The 25921-nt window shown below is 40.8% G+C and overlaps 1 protein-coding gene across 1 annotated transcript in view; it reads right to left on the reverse strand.

Moving 5' to 3' along the window:
* Nucleotides 1-25921, reverse strand: part of strn (striatin, calmodulin binding protein) — a 103838-nt gene that overhangs the window by 64562 nt on the left and 13355 nt on the right. The window contains exon 2 of the mRNA XM_068020438.1: nucleotides 4808-4911. Within this exon, the coding sequence (XP_067876539.1) occupies nucleotides 4808-4911 (104 nt within the window). The remainder of the gene's footprint in view (nucleotides 1-4807; nucleotides 4912-25921) is intronic.

Here is a 25921-nt window from a genome sequence, read left to right on the forward strand (position 1 = left end):
GATCATGAGAGATCCTTTAGTGCCCTTGAACGCACAACCTTCTGACTAAGAATCACTGCCACCAATTGAGCCATTTATTGGAGTGGATCCAACAGGGAACAGTGACTTTAGAACTATTATAGCATGATTTAGCCGTTTTTACATTGCACGGATACATGCAGTGGTTCCAGATGCGGAGCTGGCTGCAAAACAGCAGTAAATTTCCCTGTGCTCACAAAGGCCAATGTTTGGGAACACCCACTTTTACTAAGTCTTGGCAAATCTCAGCAAGTTTAATTTTAGGTACAGCTAGGTATCAGAGACCAACTCATCAGGAATCAACATCATTAGCAAATCTCTCACACGATAAAAGTGTTTTTTGTAAATAAACACTACCAAAAACACTACCATAAACGGTCAGTCAATTACAGCAAACATTGACTCCTATTCTTACATCTCAGTGACTGTCTAATGTTCTTAGAAACCTTTTCTTCTTTCACAATTTCTTAAAAACTAACCAGCTCCTTTAAAATGTAAGAACAAAGTTGCATTAAAAATTGACATGTATAATTAAATTAGTACTTAAACTTGATACCGACCTGTGAGGGGCAAGATTTCCTGGGGCGAGGTAAAGTCATATCGTATGGATTACAAATTCACTACACTGGCACACAGAAGAATTCACCCCCTGTTACAAATCCTTTACCATGCATGCTAAATATAAAGTAACAATACCAGTTAGACTTCAACTTCTCTAAAACAAAAGCAAAATACTGCAATGCTGGAAATCTGAAATAAAAACAGGAAGTGCTGAAAATATTCAGTCGGTCAGATCTGTGGAGACAGAAACAGAGTTAACATTTCAGATTGATGACCTTGCATCTGACACTGCCTGACCTGTTGAGTAATTCCAGTATTTTCTGCTTTTATTCCAACTTCTCAAAACTGGGTTAAAAACTAAGCTTAGGGAGATGACCGCCTTTTTCTATACATATGGATTTGTGTGTACAGGTGAAGACTGGGCATACAGCTATAAGTGGTTCGCCTCCAAACTCCCCAAAGCCTCTCAACTAACAAGACAAGACAGGAATGTGATGGAATACTCTCCACTTGCCTGGGTGGCTGCAGCTACAACACTCAAGAAGCTCAATACCATCCAGGATAAAGCAGCCCGCTTTATCAGCACCTCATCCACTAGCCCAGGGGTTTGCAACCTGCGACTCTAACATCTCATTTGTAGCTCCCAACCTTTTCCAGTTGGATCGCATTAACACGAAAAAAAGCCTAAGAATATTAAATCAAGAAAAGTAAGAGCTGTGTTTTTATTGTGGGGATAAAAACTTAATCATTCTGCTACACTTTACAGTTTCAAATGATTATTTTAATGAAAAACATCCTTCTCTAAATAAACCTGTTTGAGTGGTATAGCTACATCATGGTTATAAATAATGTCTTTGATTCAAGGAACAGGTTTTATGGTCGTGATATAGCTTTCTAATATAGCTGAATTGATAAAATTATTCTGAATGTGCTATTAGAAGTTTAAAAAAAAAATTCCAAGAATCAAAAGCCGAAAAAATTGTCTGAATTTTTTGCATCTTAAATTAAGATTTGCATCATGCAGACCCCCACCTGCCAAGAATGAGGCACATTGGTTTTGCCATATGAACATTGATTTTTAACTGTTGCTGGAGCGAGGAAATGACTTGAGCAGATCAGCCTTGGCTGGGAAAAATATTTGCAAACTAACAGATGGTGCTTGTGTAGACAAAGGACCATTCCCTGATAAATTCAACCCACAACAGATGCTGATCACCGGACAGTGAGGGGGTGGTGAAGCGCATTCCAGGGCTTGCTGGGGTGATGCAATCCACAGGGGCCAGGACTGGTTGGACCAGCTGGTCACATGACTAACTGGCTGTTTCAGGGTTTTTGAACTAGCCACAGAGTTTGAAAAGAAAGACTGTTTGCTCCTGGACTGAGAAGATCTCTCCTGTCTGCTCCCACCTCTTTCTCACAAGCCTCTGAATCCACTGAGACACATGAACCCCAAGAGAGAAAAGTCTCCTACAGTGAACAAGGTTTAAGACTAATACTGGGCCCCAACGAAAAGCAAGATTTACCTATAAACAAGACTCTACAGTGAGCTCGAAGAATCGTAACAAAAACTCCAGATATTGCCTCAAACTTTTCCACTTTATTTTTCTTCTGCTCTTTTCTGTCTCTATTTGCATGCATGCATTGCGTATACGTGCTACCGTAGGTAACCGAATTAGAGTTTAAGTTTAATAAATTTCAACCTTTCTTCCTTAAACCTAAGAAAGCTTGTTTGTGCTGGTTTCTTTGCCTTATAATTAATTGGAAAACAGTGAACAAGGATTCACCAAGGGGGAGCTAAAAACACGGTGCGTAGACCAGGTGAAGGCTGAGAGGGACCCCTAGACACCTTTCTCACCAGGTCATAACAGATTGTTTTAAAGATGACTTTACTGACAAAATTATAGTTTTGAAGAAAGTCAAAAAACGTGATAATGCAGAGTTAGGTCTATTTTAATTCTTTTTCTATGATACACAAATTTAACATATGTATTTCAAGTCCTCTGAAGAAGGAATTTTCCTCCACACAAGATCAGGGGGCAGGTTGTTCAACCTTGCCCGTCTAAGAGCGAAGTCCAAAGTACGGAAAGTGCTCATCAGGGAACTCCTCTTTGCTGACGATGCTGCTTTAACATCTCACACTGAAGAGTGCCTGCAGAGTCTCATCAACACGTTTGCGGTTGCCTGCAATGAATTTGGCCTGAACATCAGCCAAAAGAAAACGAACATCATGGGGCAGGACGTCAGAAATGCTCCATCCATCAATATAGGCGACCACGCTCTGGAAGTGGTTCAAGAGTTCACCTACCTAGGCTCAACTATCACCAGTAACCTGTCTCTAGATGCAGAAATCAACAAGCGCATGGGAAAGGCTTCCACTGCTATGTCCAGACTGGCCAAAAGAGTGTGGGAAAATGGCGCACTGACACAGAACACAAAAGTCCGAGTGTATCAAGCCTGTGTCCTCAGTACCTTGCTCTACTCTATAGTAGCGAGGCCTGGACAACGTATGTCAGCCAAGAGCGACGTCTCAATTCATTCCATCTTCGTTGCCTCCGGAGATTACTTGCCATCAGGTGGCAGGACCGTATCTCCAACACAGAAGTCCTCGAGGCGGCCAACATCCCCAGCTTATACACACTACTGAGTCAGCGGCGCTTGAGATGGCTTGGCCATGTGAGCCGCATGGAAGATGGCAGGATCCCCAAAGACACATTGTACAGCGAGCTCGCCACTGGTATCAGACCCACCAGCCGTCCATGTCTCCGCTTTAAAGACGTCTGCAAACACGACATGAAGTCCTGTGACATTGATCACAAGTCGTGGGAGTCAGTTGCCAGCATTCGCCAGAGCTGGCGGGCAGCCATAAAGACGGGGCTAAAATGTGGCGAGTCGAAGAGACTTAGCAGTTGGCAGGAAAAAAGACAGAGGCGCAAGGGGAGAGCCAACTGTGTAACAGCCCCGACAAACAAATTTTTCTGCAGCACCTGTGGAAGAGCCTGTCACTCTAGAATTGGCCTTTATAGCCACTCCAGGCGCTGCTCCACACACCACTGACCACCTCCAGGCACTTACCCATTGTCTCTCGAGATAAGGAGGCCAAAGAAGATTTTATTATATGTGCAAATTATGCATTCTACAAGAGACACTTGACAATTTGGCAAAGTATTGAGTTTAGAAATCCTGATTTTTTTGTCTTGCAGTTCCCCGTATTTTAGGCAATTTTTTTTTTTTTTAAAAAGGCTTTTCAGGTTTAAAAAAAGATTGCACACCCCTGTACTAGCCTAAACATCCACCCATTCCATTACCAGCATTTTGTGGCTACCATATGCACTGCAGCAATTTACCAAGACTTCTTCGACAGCACTTTCCAAACCCTAGAACACGGACAGCAGGGGACCACCACCGCCTCCAAGTCAGAAACCATCCTGGCTTGGACATATATCAGTGTTCATTTAATGTCATTGGATCAATAGCTTGGAACGCCTTAACTAACAGAATTCTTGGAGCACTTTACCACACTGACAGCAGCGGTTCAAGAACTTCCACATTCTAGGGACAACTGGGAATGAGGAAAAAAAACCTGTCAGCCCTCCTAGCGACCCACACATCCCAAGAATGAATATTTACTTTTGTAAGTAAATCAAAAACTCTCCACACTCATGAGCTGATAATAGCAAAAGTTTAACTTTGAATACTAAATAAAGAAAAGGATAACCGGTAGCAAACTAAACATACGCACAACCAACCATTCCTGTATCCCTACATTATGAAAGGTGATTATCCAACAAAAGACATTCTTTGCAGTACCAAAATAACTTGTGCGCAAGCTCTTGCCTTTCAAAAGTTACGAAACTGGCTTGCAGCCTGCTTCTAAATGTTGAATAAAATGGAAATAAAAAATACAGCCAATAGTTTCAAAATTCTTAAAACAAATTGTAAATTCCCTTTAAGTACAGAAATATTACCACAGCCCTCAAAACATTAAGCTGTGCATAGACACTGCTTTTTAATGATTACAAATATGAAACAATAACTACACTGAAACTGTTAGAACATTGTGTGGAAAGCAGTTTAACCAGATACAAATCTATAGGAACAGTGTATAATATTTATTTTCCACTAATGGGAAACTTGAAAAGGAGGTACTTATAATCAGTGTTTTATTCTATTGAAGTACATTTTAACTACATCCAGATTACAGAGTAAATAAAAAAATTAAAAGCCATACCTTTCCTGTTTTAAAGCATATTCAAGCATTTTAATTCTTCTAACCAAATCCTTCTTCAAGTTTTCCTGGCCTTTCCTCTCTCCTTGCAAGAAAGAAATCTGAGCCTGAAAGGAAAAAGAGGAGGATCAAATACCTAACCTCAAAAGTAGGGAAAAAGGTGTAGGTTAGCACATTTCTAATTTCAAAGCAATGAAAACCTCTCTCTAGCAGGGTAAAAATACAAAAAAGTAAAAATCAATGTACATGGTGTCAATACAGACCATTAAATATCTTTTTAAATCAAAAATTCAATCTCAGGCAATAAAAGATTAACCACATTCAAATTTCAGTTAAAAAATCTTTAGTTTATAAAAGGTAAGCATATCGGCAAGGACACATTTCAGGTCAAAGTTGCTGTACACCAAATCCATGAACATTTCTTTATAGTGGAGAATGAGTGCCTTCTCACAGGAAGCAAAACTGTGAAAAATATGAATCTATTCAGCCCTCAGTGAGAAGCTCTGGGTTGAGTTGAGTCATGCAGAGCAGTGCCCTCATATTTCCTGCCAATAATTTCATACCTATGGAATAAATTGATGGATGATTACTTAACGAGAGCCATTTTAATATTCCTTCCGAAGAAAAATGTACATCAACCAAGCTGACTAGCCTGACGCAAGTAGTAATCGGTTGCTCATGTATCAGGGTATTTATGTTGCATGCATAAAACAGAGCTTAGATTAAAGCCGATTCATACAAAGTAGAATGTATATCTTAGAATGGATAGATTTTTATAAATCTTGAAAAGGCATATGTGTAAATCAGTGGCTAAAAATTCCAAATCATGGGCCATAAAAATGATATTCACACGACAATTCAGTGCAAGCAGCAGTTTACATTAAAAGGGTGTCAGCACAGAGAACCCCCTGAGCCAAGGCATTTTGTCAGAGAAATTAATAACCCCGGAAGAAGCTTTTTGATCAACAGGACCCCAATTTTTTACGACACTCTATAAAGTGAAATTAGCTAGAAAGCAATTTCTGTGGAGTTATCCTCTTTCTTTCCCACACATTCTCAACAGACAGGGATTCAATCCACAGGATTAATCCCAGCAGGACTTTTACAAGGTTCGATAGATAGTCATGATAACTGACTATATTTCAGACAGACGGCGATCCCACGTGTAATATGCAAATTTTTTTCAACAAGAAATGCTAAACAGCAGGCACAATGGAGTTAAGATACAGTAACTGATCTCATGACACCGGAAGACTGAGGTTTGAAATTTGCAGTGCCAGCTAGATATCAGTCAGTTCACCGACACAAACTTTAAAAAAAAAGCAGCAAAACAGAAAGCAGCTGAGCAGTATTAATGGGAGTTAACACTGTCACACAATTGACCAAGATGAATGCGGTTACATTACCTCAGCCCCATTATGTGTGAAATGAATTGGGATTAATAAACTTAATTAGGATGAAAAGAGCAGTGTCAGTTTCACACTCACAACGGGTAGGAGGCAGGGCAGAGGAAATGTTTGTGACACAAACCAGAGGAAAATGTGGCGAGAGAGAAATTCTGTACCCATATAACCAAGATGCTATGACATGCATCACTGTCAATCTTGTAGCTCCATTCTCAATAATCTGCTGACATATAGCACCTCAATGTAGAAAAATGGCCCAAAGTGCATCATAAAGATGCATGGGGTTAAAAAAAAGGATAGCGAACCAAAGGTAGGACACACCAAATGCTTAGTCAAAGGAATAGGTTTTGGTGTGTGGTGGGGGGGGGGGGGGGGGGGGCGTGAGAGAGGGGGTAGCATGGGGAGGTTATTTCCACAGTGTAGGACATTGGTGACACATAATGGACAGAAATGGGATATGCAATTAAGTGAAATGGAAAGATTGCCAGAAGCTGTCGCTACTTAGGGATAGGGAGCAGCACAACCATGGACTGTTTTAAGCGTAGGGATGAGAACTTTAATTTTGAGGGCTGAGGGGGCTGGAAGCCAATGTGGGGCAGCAAGAATGGGGGCAAGGAGGTGGTGATGAATGAACAGGCCATTGTGGGAAAGGATACAGGCAGCAGAGTATGGTCAGCTGAAGTTTTCAGAGCATGGAGCAGAGACCAGCTAAGAATGTGCTGGAGTGTCTGAGTCTAAACCAACAGATGTCTCTGCCAGGGTTTCAGCAAATGAGTTAAGGTTGTAAGTAGGCAGCCTTTGGGGTGGAGAGGATATCATATTGGAAGCTCAGCTTAGGGTTGAACAGGACACTGAGGTTATGAACAAGCTGGTTCGCCTGATGTGTTACAGAAGACACTAGAGCTAGTCACGAGGATACAGGAGCATGGCCCTGGCCAAAGAAGACTGCTTCACTCTTTCCAAAGTTTGGCTGGAGGAGCTTATGGCACACCCAGGACTGGATGCTAAGACAAGCAGTCCAACAGCACAAAGGCAGTGGAGAGGCAGTGCTAGGTGCCAGTGCATATGCAGAAACTGATTCATATCTTGCCAAATGGTGTCATCAAGGGGCAGCACATAGATAAAAGGGATGGGAGGTTAAGGATGGACCCATGAGAAAGTCTGACAGTGACAGTACAGGCCTGGGAAGGGAAGCCAGTGCTGGAGATGTTCTAACAACTAGCAAATACAGAAGTGGAATCAAATGAGAGCAGCTCCACTCAACTGGACAATAGAGAACAGGTGTTCATGTGGTTGGCTGTGCTGAAGGGTGCAGAGAAGTTGAAAATGGCAAGGAGGGAATGACATACTATAGTCACAGAGAATGTCATTTGTGGTTTTGGCAAGAGCCATTTTAATGCTGTAGAAGAGGTGGACATCTCATAGAAGGGATTCAAACAGGGAGTTGGAGAGATGTGCTTATAACTGGGAGATGGCAACACGTTCAACAACTTCAAAAAGAGTCAAGGAAGATTGGAGATAAGGCAATAGTCAGTGAGGACAGTGAGTTTAAAGGTGGGGCTTCTGAGGATGGGGGTCAAGGATTAGATTAGAGATACAGCACTGAAACAGGCCCTTCGGCCCACCGAGTCTGTGCCGAACATCAACCACCCATTCATACTAATCCTACACTAATCCCATATTCCTACCAAACATCCCCACCTGTCCCTATACTTCCCTACCACCTACCTATACTAGTGACAATTTATAATGGCCTATTTACCTATCAACCTGCAAGTCTTTTGGCTTGTGGGAGGAAACCGGAGCACCCGGAGAAAACCCACGCATACACAGGGAGAACTTGCAAACTCCACACAGGCAGTACCCGGAATCGAACCCGGGTCCCTGGAGCTGTGAGGCTGCGGTGCTAACCACTGCGCCATGTCAGTTTTTAAAGGGAGGATGACAATACCTAAGGAGAGGGGACTATTTACATCAGCGAGCATGGAATCCACAAAGGAACGTTTTGTGGTCAGGAATTTGGTGGGAATGGGATCAAGGGAGAAGGAAGCAGGCCTCAGACCAGAAGAGCATGGAAATTTCTTACTGTTGAATAATTGGCAAAGCTTTTGGAGGAAAGTGTCTTTTATAGACATCCTGTTGCTAAGCTTATAGGTAGGCCCCAAAGGGGTCCAAATGTCAATTCAGATGATGAATATAGCGAAAGATTGCCATATATTCTCCAGTCCAAAATCCTTCTGAATTAAGACAATGTTATCGAATAAAGGCAGGTCATTAAAGTTCAGACAATAATTTACATCACAGAATCATTAGACATCTCTCAGTTCACATTTCATTCAGGCCTCACTTAACTAATACTTTGCATACAATTAAATTAGAACTTAGGTTAAAAGCTTCTGCTGCCCCACCTGATCTACGTATCAAAGTGTCAGAGAATGTGGATGAACCACAGAATTGTTTCAGCACAGGAGGCGTCCATTCGGCCCACCATGTCTGCATCAGCTCTTCAAATGAGCAATTCACCTAATGCCATTCCTCTGCCTTCTCCCCATAACCCTGCACATTCTTCTTTTTCAGATAACAGTCTAATTCCCTTTGAATGCCTCAATTGAACTTGCCTCCACCCCACTCTCAGGCAGCGCATTCCAGATCCTAACTACTCGCTGCGTGAAGTAGTTTTTCCTCATGTCGCTTTTGTTTCTGTTGCCAATCGCTTTAAATCTGTGCCCTCTCGTTCTCAATCCTTTCATGAGTGGGAACAGATTTTCCCTATCCATTCTGTCCGGACCCCTCACAATTTTGAATCAGAACAGTTTCATGTCCCTGCCACTTTATAGACAATTACTGAAGTTAACTTTAGAAAGGGTATATGTGAATTAAAGTTACTTTAAAATAAAATGCATGAACCTTTTCCTATTTGATACAGTATGAAATCTCTGCTTTTGTCAGTCATCTCAAATTTTCCACCCTGGCCTGTTGTCCTCCAGGCAATATTCCTCCTTTGCTCCAGCAGCATGGAGGAACATCTGATCATCACAATCCATATCTATTCCTAAATAGAACATCCACAACTAGATATTCAGGCAACTTCTTGAAAAAGAACTACTATTGGCTTATATTGTAGGACTGTATTCATTGGAAGCAATTCAATATATTAAGGATGTTGGTGCTTTAAATTCATTCCATTTATATTGTGAGACTGAATTCAGGGCATCCAGAAATCTAACTATAAAAACAGTATTTATATTAGCTACTCTGCTGTGCTTACCTTCTGCAATTGTCAAATTAAAAGGCAGAGATTCAGATTTATGATTTTCATAGAAAAGTACCAGAGAATTTGATTCCCCAAAACACTGATTAAAATCTAGAATCTTATAAAAATCAAGCTTACTTAGCTAAAGAAAAAACATAAATAAACCACTGTCTTATATCTAAAAAAATGAAAACATCACAATTCAATCCTCAAAAGACCAGTAAAATCCTATGTTGTAAAAACAGAATTTAACAGTCACTAATTAGTGCTCTGGAGTATGGGTTTATTATCCTCTCAGGAGCCATATACACTAAATACTCATTTAGTATTGGAATTATGTATAGACCTAATTTCATGAGTTTTGCCGATGCTGGTAGGCTGTTTGAAATTAAGAATTCTATGGACTGATTCCCCCCCCGGTATACCACACAGGTATAGAAGTTACAAACACACTGGCTACGAGATGAATAAAATCTTTGGGATCAATGCCACTTTTTTTTCCTGTTCAGTTTATCAGCAAAATGCCCAATATAATACAAGTAGGCAATTAGGCCTTTTGCGCCTGCTCTGCCATTCAATAAGATCATGGCTGATCCACCTCAACTCCACCTTCCTGTACTATCCCCATATCCCTCAATTCCCTTAGTATTTAAGAATCTATCGATCTCAGTCTTGAATATACTGAACGACTGAGCATCCATAGCTCTTTGGGGCAGAAGATTCCAAAGACTTACACCCCTTTGAAGAAATTTCTCCTCATCTCAGTCCTAAATGGTTGATCCCTTATTCTGAGTCTGTGACCCCCCGTTAAAACTCCCCAGCCGGGAGGTGGGGGGGGGGGGGGGGGGGGCAGGCACATCCTCCCAGCACATATCCTGTCCAGCCTCTGAATGTTATATTTTCCACGAGATCACGCCTCATTCTTCTGAACTCGAGAATACAGACCAAATATACTCAATCTATCCTCATAGGACATTCCCCACATCCCAGGAATAAGTTAAGCAAACATATGCTTCACTCCCTCCATGGCAAGTATATCCTTCCCTAGGTAAGAAGAGCAAAACTGTACACAGCACTCCAGGTGTGTCTCATCATATAATTTAATAAGACTTCTTTACTCTTAATACTCTAATCCTTTTGTAATAAAGGCCAACATACTGTTTGTTTTCCAAATTGCTTGCTGTACCTGCATGTTAGATTTGTGTACAAGTACACCCAAGTCCCTCTGAATACCAACATTTCCCAAGCTCAGTTAAAAAATATTGTTTTTCTATTTATCCTAAAGTGAATAACTTCACACTTCTCCACATTATATTCCACCTGCCATGCTCCTGCCTACTCACTTAACTTGTCCAAATACTTTTGCAGCCTTCTTGTATTCTCCTCACAGCTTACTTTCTCACCTAATTTCGTATTAAAACTTTGATACAGTACACTCAGTCCCCTCATCTAAGTCATTATAAATTGTAAGTAGCTGCGGCCCCAGCACTGAACCTTGCTGCGCCCCACTCGTAACAAGACTACCAACTTGAAAATAACCTTTTTATTCATGCTCTGTTTTCTGTCCATTAACTAATCCTCAATCCATACTAATGTATTACCCCCAATCCCATGAAACCTAATTGTGTAGTAGCCTCTTATATGGCACCTTACCAAATATTTTTTGAAAATCCAAACAACTACCTCCACTGGCTTCCCCTTATCCACCCTACTAGTTACAACCTCAAAGGAACTCCAACAGATCTGTGAAATACGATTTCCCTTTTATAAAATCCTTGTTAACTCTGCCCAGTCATATGAATTTTCTAAGTGTCCTGTTATGATGTCCCTAATAATAGATCCTACGACTGATGCCTTTAGTTTCTGGTTTTCTCTCACCCGCTTTTCTTTGAATACTGAAGTTATGTTTGGTAAGCTTCCAGTCCACAGGACCACTCTTAAATCTAGGAATTCAGGAAGGTCAAAACCAATGAAATCCACTATCTCAAGTCACCCCTTAAACACTAGAATATTTATGAGGATCCAGGGGATTTATCAGCTTTTAGTCCTATTAATTTCTACAGTGTTAATTTTCTACTAATACTAATTTAAGTTCCTCATCCTCACTAGACCCTTGGTTTCCCAGCATTTCCCAACAATCTCTCTGGCAGAGACGTGAAAGCTGTTAATAAAAAACACTAATGCTAACTGCGCAATACTGATCCTAAATTGGCCCAGAGATATAGAATTAAGCATGTAAGAATCAAGCATTTTACAACATTAGATTCCGTGTTACAGTTCAGCTTGAAGCAAAAATCTGAATTTATCTTTCCTTTAGTATCTTCAATACCTGTATATAGGTCACCTCTCAGCTGTTTCATTTCAAGAATGAAAAGCCCAGGTTTCACCAGCCTTTCCTCATTTCAGACTAAGCATCAGTCTCATGGCTCTTTCTTGAACCACCTCCAAAGTTTGAACATCCCTTGTATCTGACTTGAAATGAATATGGAATTCAAGTGCGTTCTGCATAGGGCACCTCACTGAGTATGATTTCTTCTTACTTATACTCTGCCATATAGTTCAGCATTCTATTTGCTCTGCAGTGATTGGCCAGGTTAAGCATTGAGTTTACTGAAATCCCTTGGTGTCTCAAATTCATCTTTAGCTATTTCAACATTGTTCATGGAGTACATTTTACTTCCCATGTGCACTATATTACAGTTGTCTATATTAAATTCCATGCACCATTATTCTAGATTACATTACGAGGTAGTGTTGAGGTTATGTTACAGGACTAATAATCCAGAGGCTGAGAATTCAAATCCCACCATGGCAGTTCAAGATTTGAAATTTGATTTAAAATTTTAAAAAAAATCTGGAAATGAAAAGCTTGCATCAGCAAAAGTGACCATGAAAAAGCAGACTGTCATAAAAATTCAACTCATTTGCTACTGTCCTTTAGAGAAGGAAACCTGCCATTGTTATCCAATCTGGCCTGTTGTGACTCCAGTTCCACTCCAACGATTTAGTCTCCTGAAGTGAACAGTTGTATCAACTGCTCAAGGCCAACTACAGAAGGGGAATAAACGCTAGTGTTGCCAGCAACACCCCATACCCTAAGAAAAAATCTGTAGTTCCCAAATTGCCTTGGTTTTGCTTGTAAATTTGATCAGTTTGCATTAAGCGTCAGAGTCCAAGGCATTAAGGCTGCAAGCTCATGGCTAAGTGTGGGCTTTATCGAGACTAATAAATGGATAGAAAATGTTATTGTAGAGGTGTACAGTAGGGAAATAAATGAAAATAATAAGGCCTCAAAGGTTTTGAAAAGAATTTTGAGAGATGTGCTCAAAACCAGAAGTTGTTAAGTATTTTTTGATGGATTTAGACTTTTTCAACCCGTTAGATGTTTCCTGAATGTTTGGTGAGAGACATTAAAATGACATACATTAATATGCAACGAAGCAACAGTTCAGTATTTACGAGGTATCTGCTAAAGTTTAAGTAACTATTCTTAGGTACGAAATGACAGCACAGCTTGCAGGTTTCTACAGTAGGCAACAGAACTGGTGTACAGTGCATCATCTTATTCGTAACTGTCAAAAATAGCGTAGGAGGCATAGAACATGACAAAGTTAAAACATGCCTCCTAGTGGTTTGCCACATACTGATAGCATCCACTGAAACATATAAGATGTACTGTCTAACCATTAGTAATGTGACAGCATGCATGTCTCAGCATTAGGGGAAGTGCAGAAAAAGTGCAAAATTAAAAGCTGATGTCCACATAAAGAAAAATGACATGCTGTATAAAAAAAGCACATTTACTAAGGCCCATAAAATTTGGATTTAAAACATTATCTGTTACCAACATTTCAAAAAAATTCATTTCTGCATTATAGCAAATGAAAATCAATAACCACAATTCAACTGATCCATTTTGTTCAAGCTGTATGTCTACGTCATGTTAATCTTTTAGAGAATTGCACATTTATCCCAATATTCTATACAGGTTTGTGTAATTGTAGTTGAATGGTCCATTTTTTTTTCTAGCGGATATTGAACAGAAATGTATAATTTATTAAAAAAAGGCTGAAACCAACCAGTTTTGAAGTGAGGATTCTCTAACATGTGTGCACACAGGGAACAACCTTGTGAATGCCTACTTTTGTCTTGGCCCCTTTCATTTAGCAGAATCAAGATAGGATTAGTTAACAATACACATCTGCATATTCTTTTTTCTTTCTTTCTTTTGGGCCTCCTTATCTCGAAAGACAATGGATACGCGCCTGGAGGCACTCTCTACATTTCAATAACTAATCATACTGAGTTATTAAAACATAATTTTAGGAAGATCAGCATCTTTAAGACTAAGCCAATCTCCATTTGTTTTATTTTGTTGGAACCAGTAAGCGGCATTTGCCACAAAATAACCCCAATTTCTGACAAGTGCCCCTTTAACACATAGGGCACCATTAAAACAAAATGGCTTACAAAACCTACAACCTACCTAGGATGAGAGACAGACCACGAGCACGAGAACAGAAAGTAATAAAAAGAGCTTGCATTTATTTAGCGTCTTTCACGACTTCAGGATATCCCAAAGCACTTTACAGCCAAGGAAGTACTTTTGAAATGTAGTCACTGTTGCAATGTAGGGAAATCACAGAATCTCAGGATTGTTACAGCACAGCAAGAGGTCAATCGTGTCTCAATGGCTGTCCAAAGGGGCAATTCAGCTAGTGCCACTCCCTGCTTTCTCCCTATAGCCCTGCACATTCTTCCTTTTCAAATAAACCAATCCCTCCTTGCATGCCTCGATTGAACCTGCCTCCACCACACTCAAGCAATGTATTTCAGATCCAAATCACTCACTGAGAAAAAGTTTTTTATGTTGCTATTGCTTCTTTTGCCAATTACCCTAAATCTGTGCCCCCTAGTTCTCAATCCTTCTACCAATGGGAACAGTTTTTCCCTATCTACCCTGTCCAGACCCTTCGTGATTTTGAATAACTATCAAATCTCCCCTCAACTTCTCCAAGGAAAGCAGTCCCAAGTTCTCCAAGCTACCACGTAACTTAAGTGTGACAGCTAATCTGCGCACAGCAAGGAGATACATTAACAGAAAATTTGTTTTAAATGTTTTGAGGGATAAATATTGGCCAGGATATCAGGAAGAAATGGTCCCATGGGATCTTTAACATTCAATTGAGGAGACACACACTTCTCAGTTGAATCTATTAAAAAAAGAGAGCACCACCAACAGTGTAGTACTCCCTCTGCAATGCACTGAAGTCAAAGACAGGGTACAGCAAATAATACCTGGAATGAGGGGCTATAGCTTTGGAGAAAGATTGAAAAATTGTGGTTTCCCCTTACTGAAACACAGAAGCTAATGAGATCTACCAGAGGCTTTCAAAATTAGTAAAGATTTTAAGGATGAAGAGAAAGAATGTTACACAGGTTGGAAAATCAGTTTTTAAAAAAGGGGTTTAGACTGAGGATGAAGGAACTTAGAAGATATTTTTTCACAGAGAGTAAATAAGACATCAAATACTTCATTACAAGTGGCTATTGATAAAGATGTCTCCAAATGGAATTGGATAGGTAGTTTTAAACAAAAAGGACACAGGTAAAGATGAGAAAGATGGGATGAGAGAAAATAGCTCCCATTGAAAAGCCAGCAAAGGTGCAATAGGCCAATGGTACAGTAGATGACATTCAGAGGCTGGGATCGAGACTTATTTACTGGGACAGAAAATAGGAACTAAGCATCCAATCAGTACAATAGCTGATCTGGGAGTGCAGTGACAACAGCCAAAAAAGCGGAAATATGTTCCAGTCTACAGCACAATGAAAAGCGCAAACTTTTTAAATAAAGGAGCACTGGCAGAAAAACAATAAACTGTTGCAGAAGTGCTTAAGGACAGTGTAAGCAGTTTCCACTTATATGATGAAAAAGTGAGTGAAACTCCAGAGACAGGCACAAACTTGTTTTCAGAACTGAGATGCAACACTCCCCAGGGGGTCTTAAAGCATTTTGGCATGGAGTATAACAGGAAACTTCACAAACATGGGAGTTATTTTAATTGTTTTGCAAGCATAAACTCACACCTACACTCAATACATTTAAAAGTTAACAGTTGGGTGAAGAATTCATACCTTAAGCATACATACACAGAGCTCTACCTTGTAGCCAGGTAGTACAAATTAGTATCTACAGTGTAATGGAGGGTTCAACTGAAATGAATTGCAACTTGATTGTAGTTTCACTTCTGCCTCTTCCACCCTTTAAATTTCTAACAATGTAAAGATGGAGGTTCACACTTGGATTGCCTGGGACGCAGGCACAGGTAACCCTCTTATACCTTCCCAAAAAGATTGTCCTTCACATATGATAGTGGACAAGTGCAGAATAGGTAATACCAGGTGTCAGTGAACACCAATCATGCACTGTCCAGGATCCACTGGGTAGCAATCAAGAACAGAACAAAAGCCTGAGACAAACGATCCTACTGCCTCTTGAACTGAAATCACCTAATTCAACACGAAACAGGGGTCAGTGGAAGTTTTATATTCTATACTCATAATAGGCATTGTTCAAGAAGCTGGTGTTAAATATTTTCCCCACCATAGAATCATTTTTGTCCTGCCAAAATAGTACCACTTTGCCAGTTTAAAAGAGCAAAGTATGAAGCAAAATGCTAACAAACTTTTAAATTTATTTAAAAAAATAAACTTGTACAAATTGATGTTAATTAGAATTAATTAGACCATCTGCCTCAAACCACAAATCTTTACAGTACTTGGCAGTATAATCTTGATGCTATGTGTTACAAGTAACTGGATTGTGTCATTTTAAGCAGTTTTGAAGTGACAGTTGTATATTGGCAAATCAAGAGATCCTATACAGTAAAGACAAATTTACATTCTACCCTTGATGAAAAAAATAAAACCCTGTACGGAGTTACTGTTAGATATGGGGCTACCATGAGTGCTGAATAAAGAATAGGTGACCCGCACACCTAGTGACGGACAATTAAGTTTCAATTCTCAGAGACAATTAAGAGAAAGAGAAAAAATGTTAAAAATGAGTCAAGCAGAATTGCTTAATTTTGCTACTTGTTTTTTTTAAAAAAAGTCAGCCTAATAGAAAAAACTTCAAAAATAACCATTTTTGGCAAAACCTAAAAGCAAAATGAACATTCACAATAATTTTATAGTCTACAGATTGAAAGTTTCTTACGGCATTGTTCAGATATTTTGTGTTATGGTACCTCTCTTCCTGTAACTAGCTTGTCTATTCAAGAAATGAAGCCCAACCACCAAATCTGCAAATCACCTCAACTTACAAAGTGAATAATTTCACAAAACTACATATGGAGGTGAGAAGAGGGGTATGCCAGAGCCTCAGTTGGGAAGGGATAGGGGCTGAGTTCATAGGAATTGGACTTTAGCAACTACATGCTGTTTATGCTCAATATATGAATTGTCATTCACTTTGCACGAACCAGTTACAAGTGAAGGATATGAATTTTTTTTTAAACTTTGTAACTGGGAGATATTTCTAACTTCTCCCATTAGGAGAAGCAGGTTCAAAATCAGGACGCAGGTCACCTTGACCCATTATCCATTTCACTTAAGCTACTGATAAGCTGTCTATTTACATAGACAATTATAGAGCACAGCCTTCTACTTTTGGGATTCAGCTTCCTCCCCACTCACTCAATTCTTTATTTTGGCTGTCCTTTTCCTCTTTGTTTCTCCTGACTGTTATCCAGTTTCTGCCACTCATGCACTTCTTCCCATTTCCCCAGTTTCTTTGGGGGAGTGGGCGGGGGGTTGATTCAGTCCCTCTGAGCAGGCACTTTGCTCTCAAATCTCTTTTTGGATAATTCAAAGCATGGTTAAAGCAGATCAGGTGGGGAGTAGGGCCCATAAATTCTAATAACCACACAATTAAAAACAAGGAAGTGGTGAACAGTGGCCAGATGTACACAACAAAAATGCAAGATGCGATGATCATGAAGCTACTACAATATAATACAATGTTAGGCAAAGATGGACAAATATATACACAGGTTCACAAAGTATCTTTTTAAAATAAATACAGACTATAAACTGTCTGAACGTCATAAAGTTGAATCAGGTAAAATACTGTACTATCAACTGCAGCAAATATTTAAGTTTCCCTTTTAATTTGTTGCCAAACCTGAAAAAGAATTTCCTAGCTATTTTTGGGAAACCTATCACAATTAAGAGTATGGCTACCCGACCCGACATGTGTCGGGTTCAGGTCGGGTCGCTCTTCCGGGTCTGACATTCGGGCTCGGGTCGGACACACTATCACCACCTCCGGTACGTGGCTCCAATCTTAATGTACTTTTAAAGCAACCTTTCAAGTCCAGTTACAGCTTTTGTCGCTTATCTGCACAAGCTTAAAAAGTGAAAAACGGAAGCTAGGTTAACTGAACATTCCAGTGGTCGAGTCGGGTTGGATACGGGAAAAAAAATGAAAGGACTCGGGTCGGATGCGGTTCTGTGGGGCTCGGGTCAGGTTTTATTTGCAGACCTGAGCCAGCCTTTAATCACAATTATCTACACAGCTACGGACTGGGTGCCTTTTTAAAAAAATATATAAACTAAAACAATTATTCTCAGCTTACGGTTAGCTGTTTCTGTAACCTGTTATGGCTGAGGTTTGAGAGGAACTGCGTAGAAGTGCTAACTTTTCTTACAGTTGTGACATGATAGAAAATGAGGGAACTTTTAAAAACTGTTGCCACTGTCAGTGACTTACAGCTCAGCAGCACACGTTTGGAAGCATTGATGTTACACAGTTGCAGCAAGGGGCTATGGGAAGTATCAACTGCAGAGAAGGAATCAGACAGAGGTTGGAGGACTCTGGACACTAATGCAATATAGAGACCCAGTTGACTGATGGTTCCTAAAAATTGTAGTCTTTTACATTCGAAGCACAGTCCAGCACATGCATGCTTGGTTCATATTCAGCATATGAAAACGCAACGCAAACTGACCAGGGTGCACTATGCTGCATGTTTGTGGGGTAAGGAGAGGAAGCTGTTGTGATTTTGGATTGGTGGATCAGTGTGGCTGGAATATGATTGCAGGATGACAAACCCTGGATTCAGAGATGGAAGAGATGGTTGGAGGGTCTAATGCTTGACAAATTAATTGCGACTGGCATGCAATTTAAATCACGAGACCAGCCCACAGATGCTGTTCTAATAAATAAATGTACTTCTATGTTGCCATCAAAAATGTCTCAGCATTTTACACAATTTTCATTGCAGTGACTTAAGAAAGTGATGTCTTCAGTAATACAAACTGAGGTTACTTATACTGAACAGTGTGAACTATAGACTAATCTAAACATCCTGTGTCAAGCATCAAAGCACAATTTTCCTCAATGACAGATATCATATTTGCCGGACTATAAGACAGAGACCATAAAATACACCAGGATTTTAACAAGAAATTTTCAGGAAAAAATATTTCAGCACAGAGAGGTATTTAATATTCACATTTACCATGACAGAACAGAAACAATGTAGCACAAAATCTTATCACTGAAGCCCAGAGTCTTCTTCACAGCTATCACACTCATCATCACTGGTGTCATGTGAAAACTGTCATTTTCTTCAAATAGTATGTCATTTTCGCTGCCATCTAGGTCATTGCTGATACATTTCTTGAATGACTTCACATTTGTCTCGTGTTTCACTAATTGCCACGAATTTCTCACCCAGTCGCACGCCTGCAAAATGATGAGCTGCTTCAATCATCCTGTTGGTGTCAAGTCATGATTTGGAGCCTCCATCTATTTAGTCCACTCCTCACACATGAATGCTTTAAATGGCTTGTTTATCGAAATGTCCAGGGGCTGTAGTTGGCTTGTAATACTGCTTGGAATCACAGCTATCTGCGTCTTCTATTCCACAACCCTTAATTTTGTGGCCTCAGTTATTTGTGCCCAGAACTGATCACACACTAATATGGCTTTTTTTTTTAAAAAAAAGGCAGCCACCTGGATGCCTCAACCACACTTTCTCTAACCACCTTTTTCATTCATCCATCCCTTAGGACGGACATGGACAAGAATTTCATATGCAATTTCAATCTTTGGTGTGGTTTTTCTCAAAGATCAGAAATGGCGGCAGTTTTTTGCTGTCAGGACAACACGCCAAAAGGACGGTCGTGGGTCTTCTTGTGGCCAGACGTTTTTATTGGTATTGTTTTCACACCTTTAATGTCCACAGTCTTGTTCGATGCAACATCAAAAGTTAGGGAATATGGACGAAGTTTCCCTATGTGTCCAAGTTCAATACATTTTTTTTTTTCCTTACATCAATTACAAACCAGTGAAACTCAACTACCTTTGCTTTGTATTCGGCCAGCATCTTCTGTGCTATCCTAGTTCAAGTATGCACACTCAGTCTGTGCCTTTTCATAAATCTAGCACAACGACACTGTCCCACCAAAAATCAGCAACGCAACTTACTACTGCTACTCCTCCTGCTTCACATACAAAAATACCATCTTTCACTGCTTCTTCCAGCTGTGGCCATTTTGCAGCTTGCTCACAAAACGTATGCTTGCTCTTTTCTATTTGCACTAGCTTCTGCCATTCTTGTGTCATTTGCTTAATTGGAGGAGGGCCAAAACATCATTCAGCTGCTCTATTTCCACGCTCTTTGGCATACCTTACCACTTCCAGTTTGAATCCAATGGTAGAGAGAACCTTTTGTTTTATACCCACTGGGTTCACACCGGATTTTAGAAAAAAAAACCCACAACCAACTACTAGTACCATAATCACTTTGCGTAACTCCAAAACATGTACTAATGATCTATACGACAGAGTAACCTTTAGACCATAAGAATTTAGGTAATTTTAGGTGACGTTTTCCAGAAAGAAAATTGCACCTTATGGTGTGGTGAAAACGGTATTTGTTTGGCAACAGATTTAATGCCATGCACTTGGTTCACGACCGTGCAGTTACTTACCAGGTTTTTTTCCCCCCCATCAATAGGTTCAAATTAACATACTAGGCTTGCCACTTCTGAACCAGTTTGAATCCATCACCTTGATCATTTGGGTTCTCGGTAAGGTTAACTGATCCACCAGATTCCTTGACAACAGTTCCGCTTTGTCCTGTGCCCAACAAGGCTGACTGCCAAATATTTTCAACATACATCTGGATGCTCCTCTCTTAAATTCACTATATCATTATGCACAGTACATATCATCCAACATAAAAACTATGGGGCAAGTTGCACTTCTGTTGCAGCATACAAAGTTTAGTGAAATTTTCTTGTCACACCCTTCACACAAAACATTAGGTTGGTGACCTCCAGTGAAAACAGTCATAGTGCTCAAGCTAAACACTGCTATACCATCTTCCACAAAGAGAAAATGTCAGTTCCTAACAACGAGTGGGATTTTTCAACCATAAAAGCACATTTAGCTGGAATTTAAATACATATTTTGTTTTCAAAAAAGATGTTTTTACCAACACTATTTCATATTTATATGTATTAAGCATTCGTACTCCATAATAAATAATGCATTGCTCCACTTAGCCCCTTCCAACCACCTTGCATGCATTTTCATCACAAATGAATATGTTCAGTATGAACATTAACCATATGAGGGCAACATTAGAAACAGAAGTAGGCCATTCAATCTCATTCAATTAGATTGTGATTTATCTGTACTTCAACTCAATTTTCCTACCGTTGCTCCATTTCCTTTGATACCCTTACCTAACAAAAATATATCATTCTGTCTTGAAAATTTAAACTGACCTTCAGCATCCACAGCCTTTTGGAGAGTTACAAAGTTCCACTACTCTGTGAGAAAAAGGTGTTTTCTGATTTCATTTCTAAATGTCTTGCCCTCTTAGTCTGGATTTCCCCCACTAAAGGAAAGAAATTCTCTCTAACCTGTCAAATCCTTTAATTGCAAACATATCAATCAGATCAAATTAAATTTAAATTTATTAAGTTAAATTCAATTGCCTTTACCATTTCCCTGGAACCATTATCACGAGTCAAACACATGGAAAATGCACTGACCTCAGCTGGTGTGGTTCTTCCCATCACCTTTGAGAAAGCCAATGAACTGCTAATGGCCCAGTAGTGTTTAAAACAGTCAAGGATTCATTTAGTGGTGCATCATTTCAGACATATACACTGCAAATTGACATCCATTATCAAAATATAAACCCGTGAAAGCCAAGTGCAGATAGATGGACTTTTTCACGCACTTGTGGGTGTTCCTACATGGTGCTCCCTCTGCACTGTCAGCTGAGGTGCATGCAGGCTGCTGATATTTCTGCTCAGTGGCTCTCAATGACTGTGTCCAGCACCCTCTAGAAGCTTGAGGCCTTGAGGGCCATGACATATTAAGGGCCTCCTGTACAAGTGCAGGAGTCCCTTCTGCCTTTGTGGCTTCATGAGACACTGGTGGCACTGTCAGAGGGGCTGAAGAGCCACCGCCAACGCCAAGAGTGCCCTGAGAGGAGCCCCCAGATGCTGCAGACAGCCACTCCTCCACCCTTTCAGTTCACACTTGATCCTCCCTGCTCACTTGAGGCGTCTTGCCCCTCACGCCCAGCCATTGCTCCACAGAGTTCATGGAGGAGGCGATGGCATGCTGGTCCCTGGGCATCTCCAGTATCCACTAGGTGGTTTGCTGGATGCGGCTCTCTATGGGGTCGCCATTTTTCGATGCAGGAGGCCACGCGCGCACATGCCAGAATCATAGCTGCACTCATGGCCTGGACGGACTCCTCCATCGTTTGTGCATGAGTGTGCATAGCCTCTGGAAACTCCACCAGATGTTCCCACACCTCACCCTGCAGCTCCAGCATCTGCTGCCTTGATGACTCAAAAAGGATGTGATTAGGCTAAGCTGAGCATCGCTGGGCCCTCTCAGTTCTGTGAGTGACCTTGGCTGTCACTGCCTCTGTGCTGTGCTCACCAAATTGTGACCCCATTACTAACTGCGTGCAACTGATGTGAGGGTGCACCCTCTGAGGCGGTCTCCTCCCCCTCAGAGATGGTGGGCTGCCACTCATGCTCGGCAGCTGGCCGTTCTTGTCCATGACCTGCAAGAGAGAGATGAGTGATGATAGAAGGATGTGTTGGAAAGTGCATTACTCTAACTACTCATTATCTGGAGCTCTATATGACCAGTGGTGAACCCATGAGCACTACCCAGTGGATCTCCTGTGCCCATCTATTAGGCCACTCACTCTCTTAGGGCTCCACGCACATCGCACCATCTGTGATTGCCTTGCCTGCCTCCACTCCTCCCAGCTCCAGCACCTCTTCCTCCATAGGTGAGAGGATGGCCATGTAAGGCACGCCACCTCCAGTTCTTGACCTTTCCCTGGTGTTGTGTACTCTCTTCTGCAAGCAAATAAATTCCCTTTGTGACTCACCCAAACAAACAGACGCACAACTCCTATGCTGCTGGCAGCCTGACTGTCCACCATGGTACCACAGGCATGCCTCCTGCATGCAGCCAACCAGCACTGGCTGTGCAGGAGTCTAGAACAGGGGACACAATTTCAAAACAAGGGGGAAAGCCACTTAGGACAGAGATGAGGAGAACCTTCATTACTCAGAGGGTTGTGAATCTTTGGAATTCTCTACACCAGAGGGCTGCGAAAGCTCAGTTATTGAGTATGTTTAAAACAGAGATTGTCAGATTTCTAAATACCAATGACATAAGGGGATATGAGGATAGTGTGGGAAAAAGGCATTGGTCGATGATCAGCCATGATGATATTGAATGGCGGAGCAGGCTCGATCGGCTGAATGGTCTGCTTATGCTCCTATGTTCCTATATCAAAGCTCAATCTCCCATATTCATAGGAATACAAGCCACATTTATGCAAACAGTCTTGCACAATTTAACCCTCCAAGCCCCACTAGCATTCTCGTCAATCTGCAGTGAACCCCCTCCAAAGTCACTATATCCTTCCTGAGGTGTGGTACATTAATATAAAATCATAGAAAGGTTACAACACAGGAGGCAGCCATTTGGCCTGCTGTATCCATGCCAGCTCTCTGTAACAGCATCTCAGCTTGTCCCACTTGCATGCCTTTTCCCTGCATACCTAAAAATTTTCTCTTCAGATAATTACCCAATTCCCTTTTTGAAAGCCACAACCGAATTTGCCTCCTCCACACACTCAGGCAGTGCACTGCAGAGCCTAACCACTTGCTGTGTAATTTTCTTTTCCTCATTCCACTGTTGGTTCTTTTGCTAATCACCTTAAATCGGTGTTCTCTGCTTCTTGATCCTTCTGCCAATGGGAGCAGTTTCTCTCTACCAAATCGATCGTGTGGAAATTTCTAACAATTGAAGATTGCTTCTTAAATAACTCCTCAACTTAGTGTTGTGTACTGTAATTGCTGAAATGTGGTCTGCAAGCCCCTACTATATGAAAATGAATGCTTCATTACAATAAAAAGTTTGGACACACCTACATTAGGAATGTTTTCAGCAGAATCTCTGCAACTAGACAGACAGCCTACTGTATAAACAAATGATAAAATTCCACCATATTACTCATATAAAGTCAATCTATGGCCTTTTCAGATTATAACCTCTTTTTCCTCTGATTTTACACCAATTTACTAAATATTTAAAAACTTGAAACTTTCCCATTAATGATTTTTCAAAAATATTTAAAATTCACACCCTCCTTTACATATATATGACTTAAACCACCAAATCATCTGTTCCTTCCACTGCTGCTACAATTTTTCTTAAGTTCTTTTATGCGGTATTCACTAGCATCTACTTTGTGCATCATTTACAGGGCCTGTCATACAATAGGCAGGGCATTACCTATATGAGCCACTTGCCTTTTAGCAGGGTTTATTATAAAGACCTAAAACAGTCTCAAGCAAGTACTCTCCCCAGTGAAGGAGCACTGCTGTGTACCAAGTCACCCATCCAATTCTCAACTACATATACTTGCACTTAAAGAAGAAGGGACTTAAAGACCAATGTGCTTTAGCTGTAAGAATCACCACATATAGTGGATATGTATCATTCATATTTCTCTTGTCCCTATTCATCCTGTTGAACTGTTCCAATTTAAGGTTGAATTCTATAAACTTTACAGAAATGGCTCTACAGACTTGGGTAGTTAAATCCAATATCACTGGGCTCCTTTTGGTTCCCCAAACTCCTTAGTGAAGCCCATCACCTCACCTCACAGTTTCTACACCATTCTGCAATGCTCAAGGGAATACTGCACAAATTCTATTTCCCACTTTTTATCTTCTGCTGGGGTACTGCCAGATACTTCTGGTACCTTGTGAGGGCAATGTTTTTGGTAGAAGGATTTATATTCAGCTCTTCATAGCAACACTGAAAATTTGGAGGGTACAGCGACAGTTCAACACCCCATTGCAAGTCCATCCTGCTGCCATGGCTGAATCCATTTCCCACACTGAGCTGCAATGAATACAGTTAGAAGTGTGTTTTTCTGTTGATGAGCACCTTCAGCTCAATTTTCAAGCAGGTATGTAGTGTTAACTGTCTTTCTAGAACACACAATAAGTGAACTAAAGAGGGAAGGAGGCCCCAAACTTAAGCTGCTGCAACTATTTTCAATGTCTGGTTAATTGGTTGTGAATCACATTGTAATCAATGCAAATTAAAATACATATATTCATTGTACAATTAAAAAATATTCCCCCACACAAAAACAGTACATTAGGGTAACAGTGAATTATGCCAATTTAGCTGAACAAAAAATACACTTCCTGATCAGGAAAAAATCTTGCAGATCCCATTTTGTAGTTTAGGTATGGTTACGACTATTCAAACAAAGTCATTAATTATTTTAGAAATTCACAGAATCGTTACAGAAGGAGGCCAGTCAGTCCATTGTGTCTGCACCAGCTCTCCGAGTGAGCAATTCACTGAGTGCCACTCGCCCGCCTTCTCCCCATTACCCTGTACATTCTTCCCTTTCAGGCAACTACTCAATTCCCTTTTGAATGCCTTAATTGAACATGCCTCCACCGCACACTCTGGCAGTGCATTCCAGATCCTAAACACTCACTGCCATTGCTTCTGTTGCTGAATACCTTAAATCTGCGCCCTCCCATTCTTTCATGACTGAACAGTTTCTCTCCATCTACTCTGTCCAGACCCCTCGGGCTGAATTTTACGCCGCCCCAGTAGGTCAGATGGTGGCGCCTCCGGTCAACTTTACAGTGGTCGGGTGGCCGGGGGGTGTTGGGAACGGCTGCTCGCCTGAGGCCACTTAAGGGGCCTTGCCCGCCTCCACGGGTATTTTACCCGTAGAAAGCAGGCATGCTGGGGACGTGAAAGGCCGCACAGTGTATCTTCTGCAAGTTCAACATAACCTCCTTGCTCTTGTACACTATGCCGCTATTAACAAAGCCTGGGATACCGTATTAAAAACA

Source organism: Heterodontus francisci, chromosome 3, assembly GCF_036365525.1.
Source record: "Heterodontus francisci isolate sHetFra1 chromosome 3, sHetFra1.hap1, whole genome shotgun sequence".
In the NCBI taxonomy this organism is placed as follows: Eukaryota; Metazoa; Chordata; class Chondrichthyes; order Heterodontiformes; family Heterodontidae; genus Heterodontus; species Heterodontus francisci.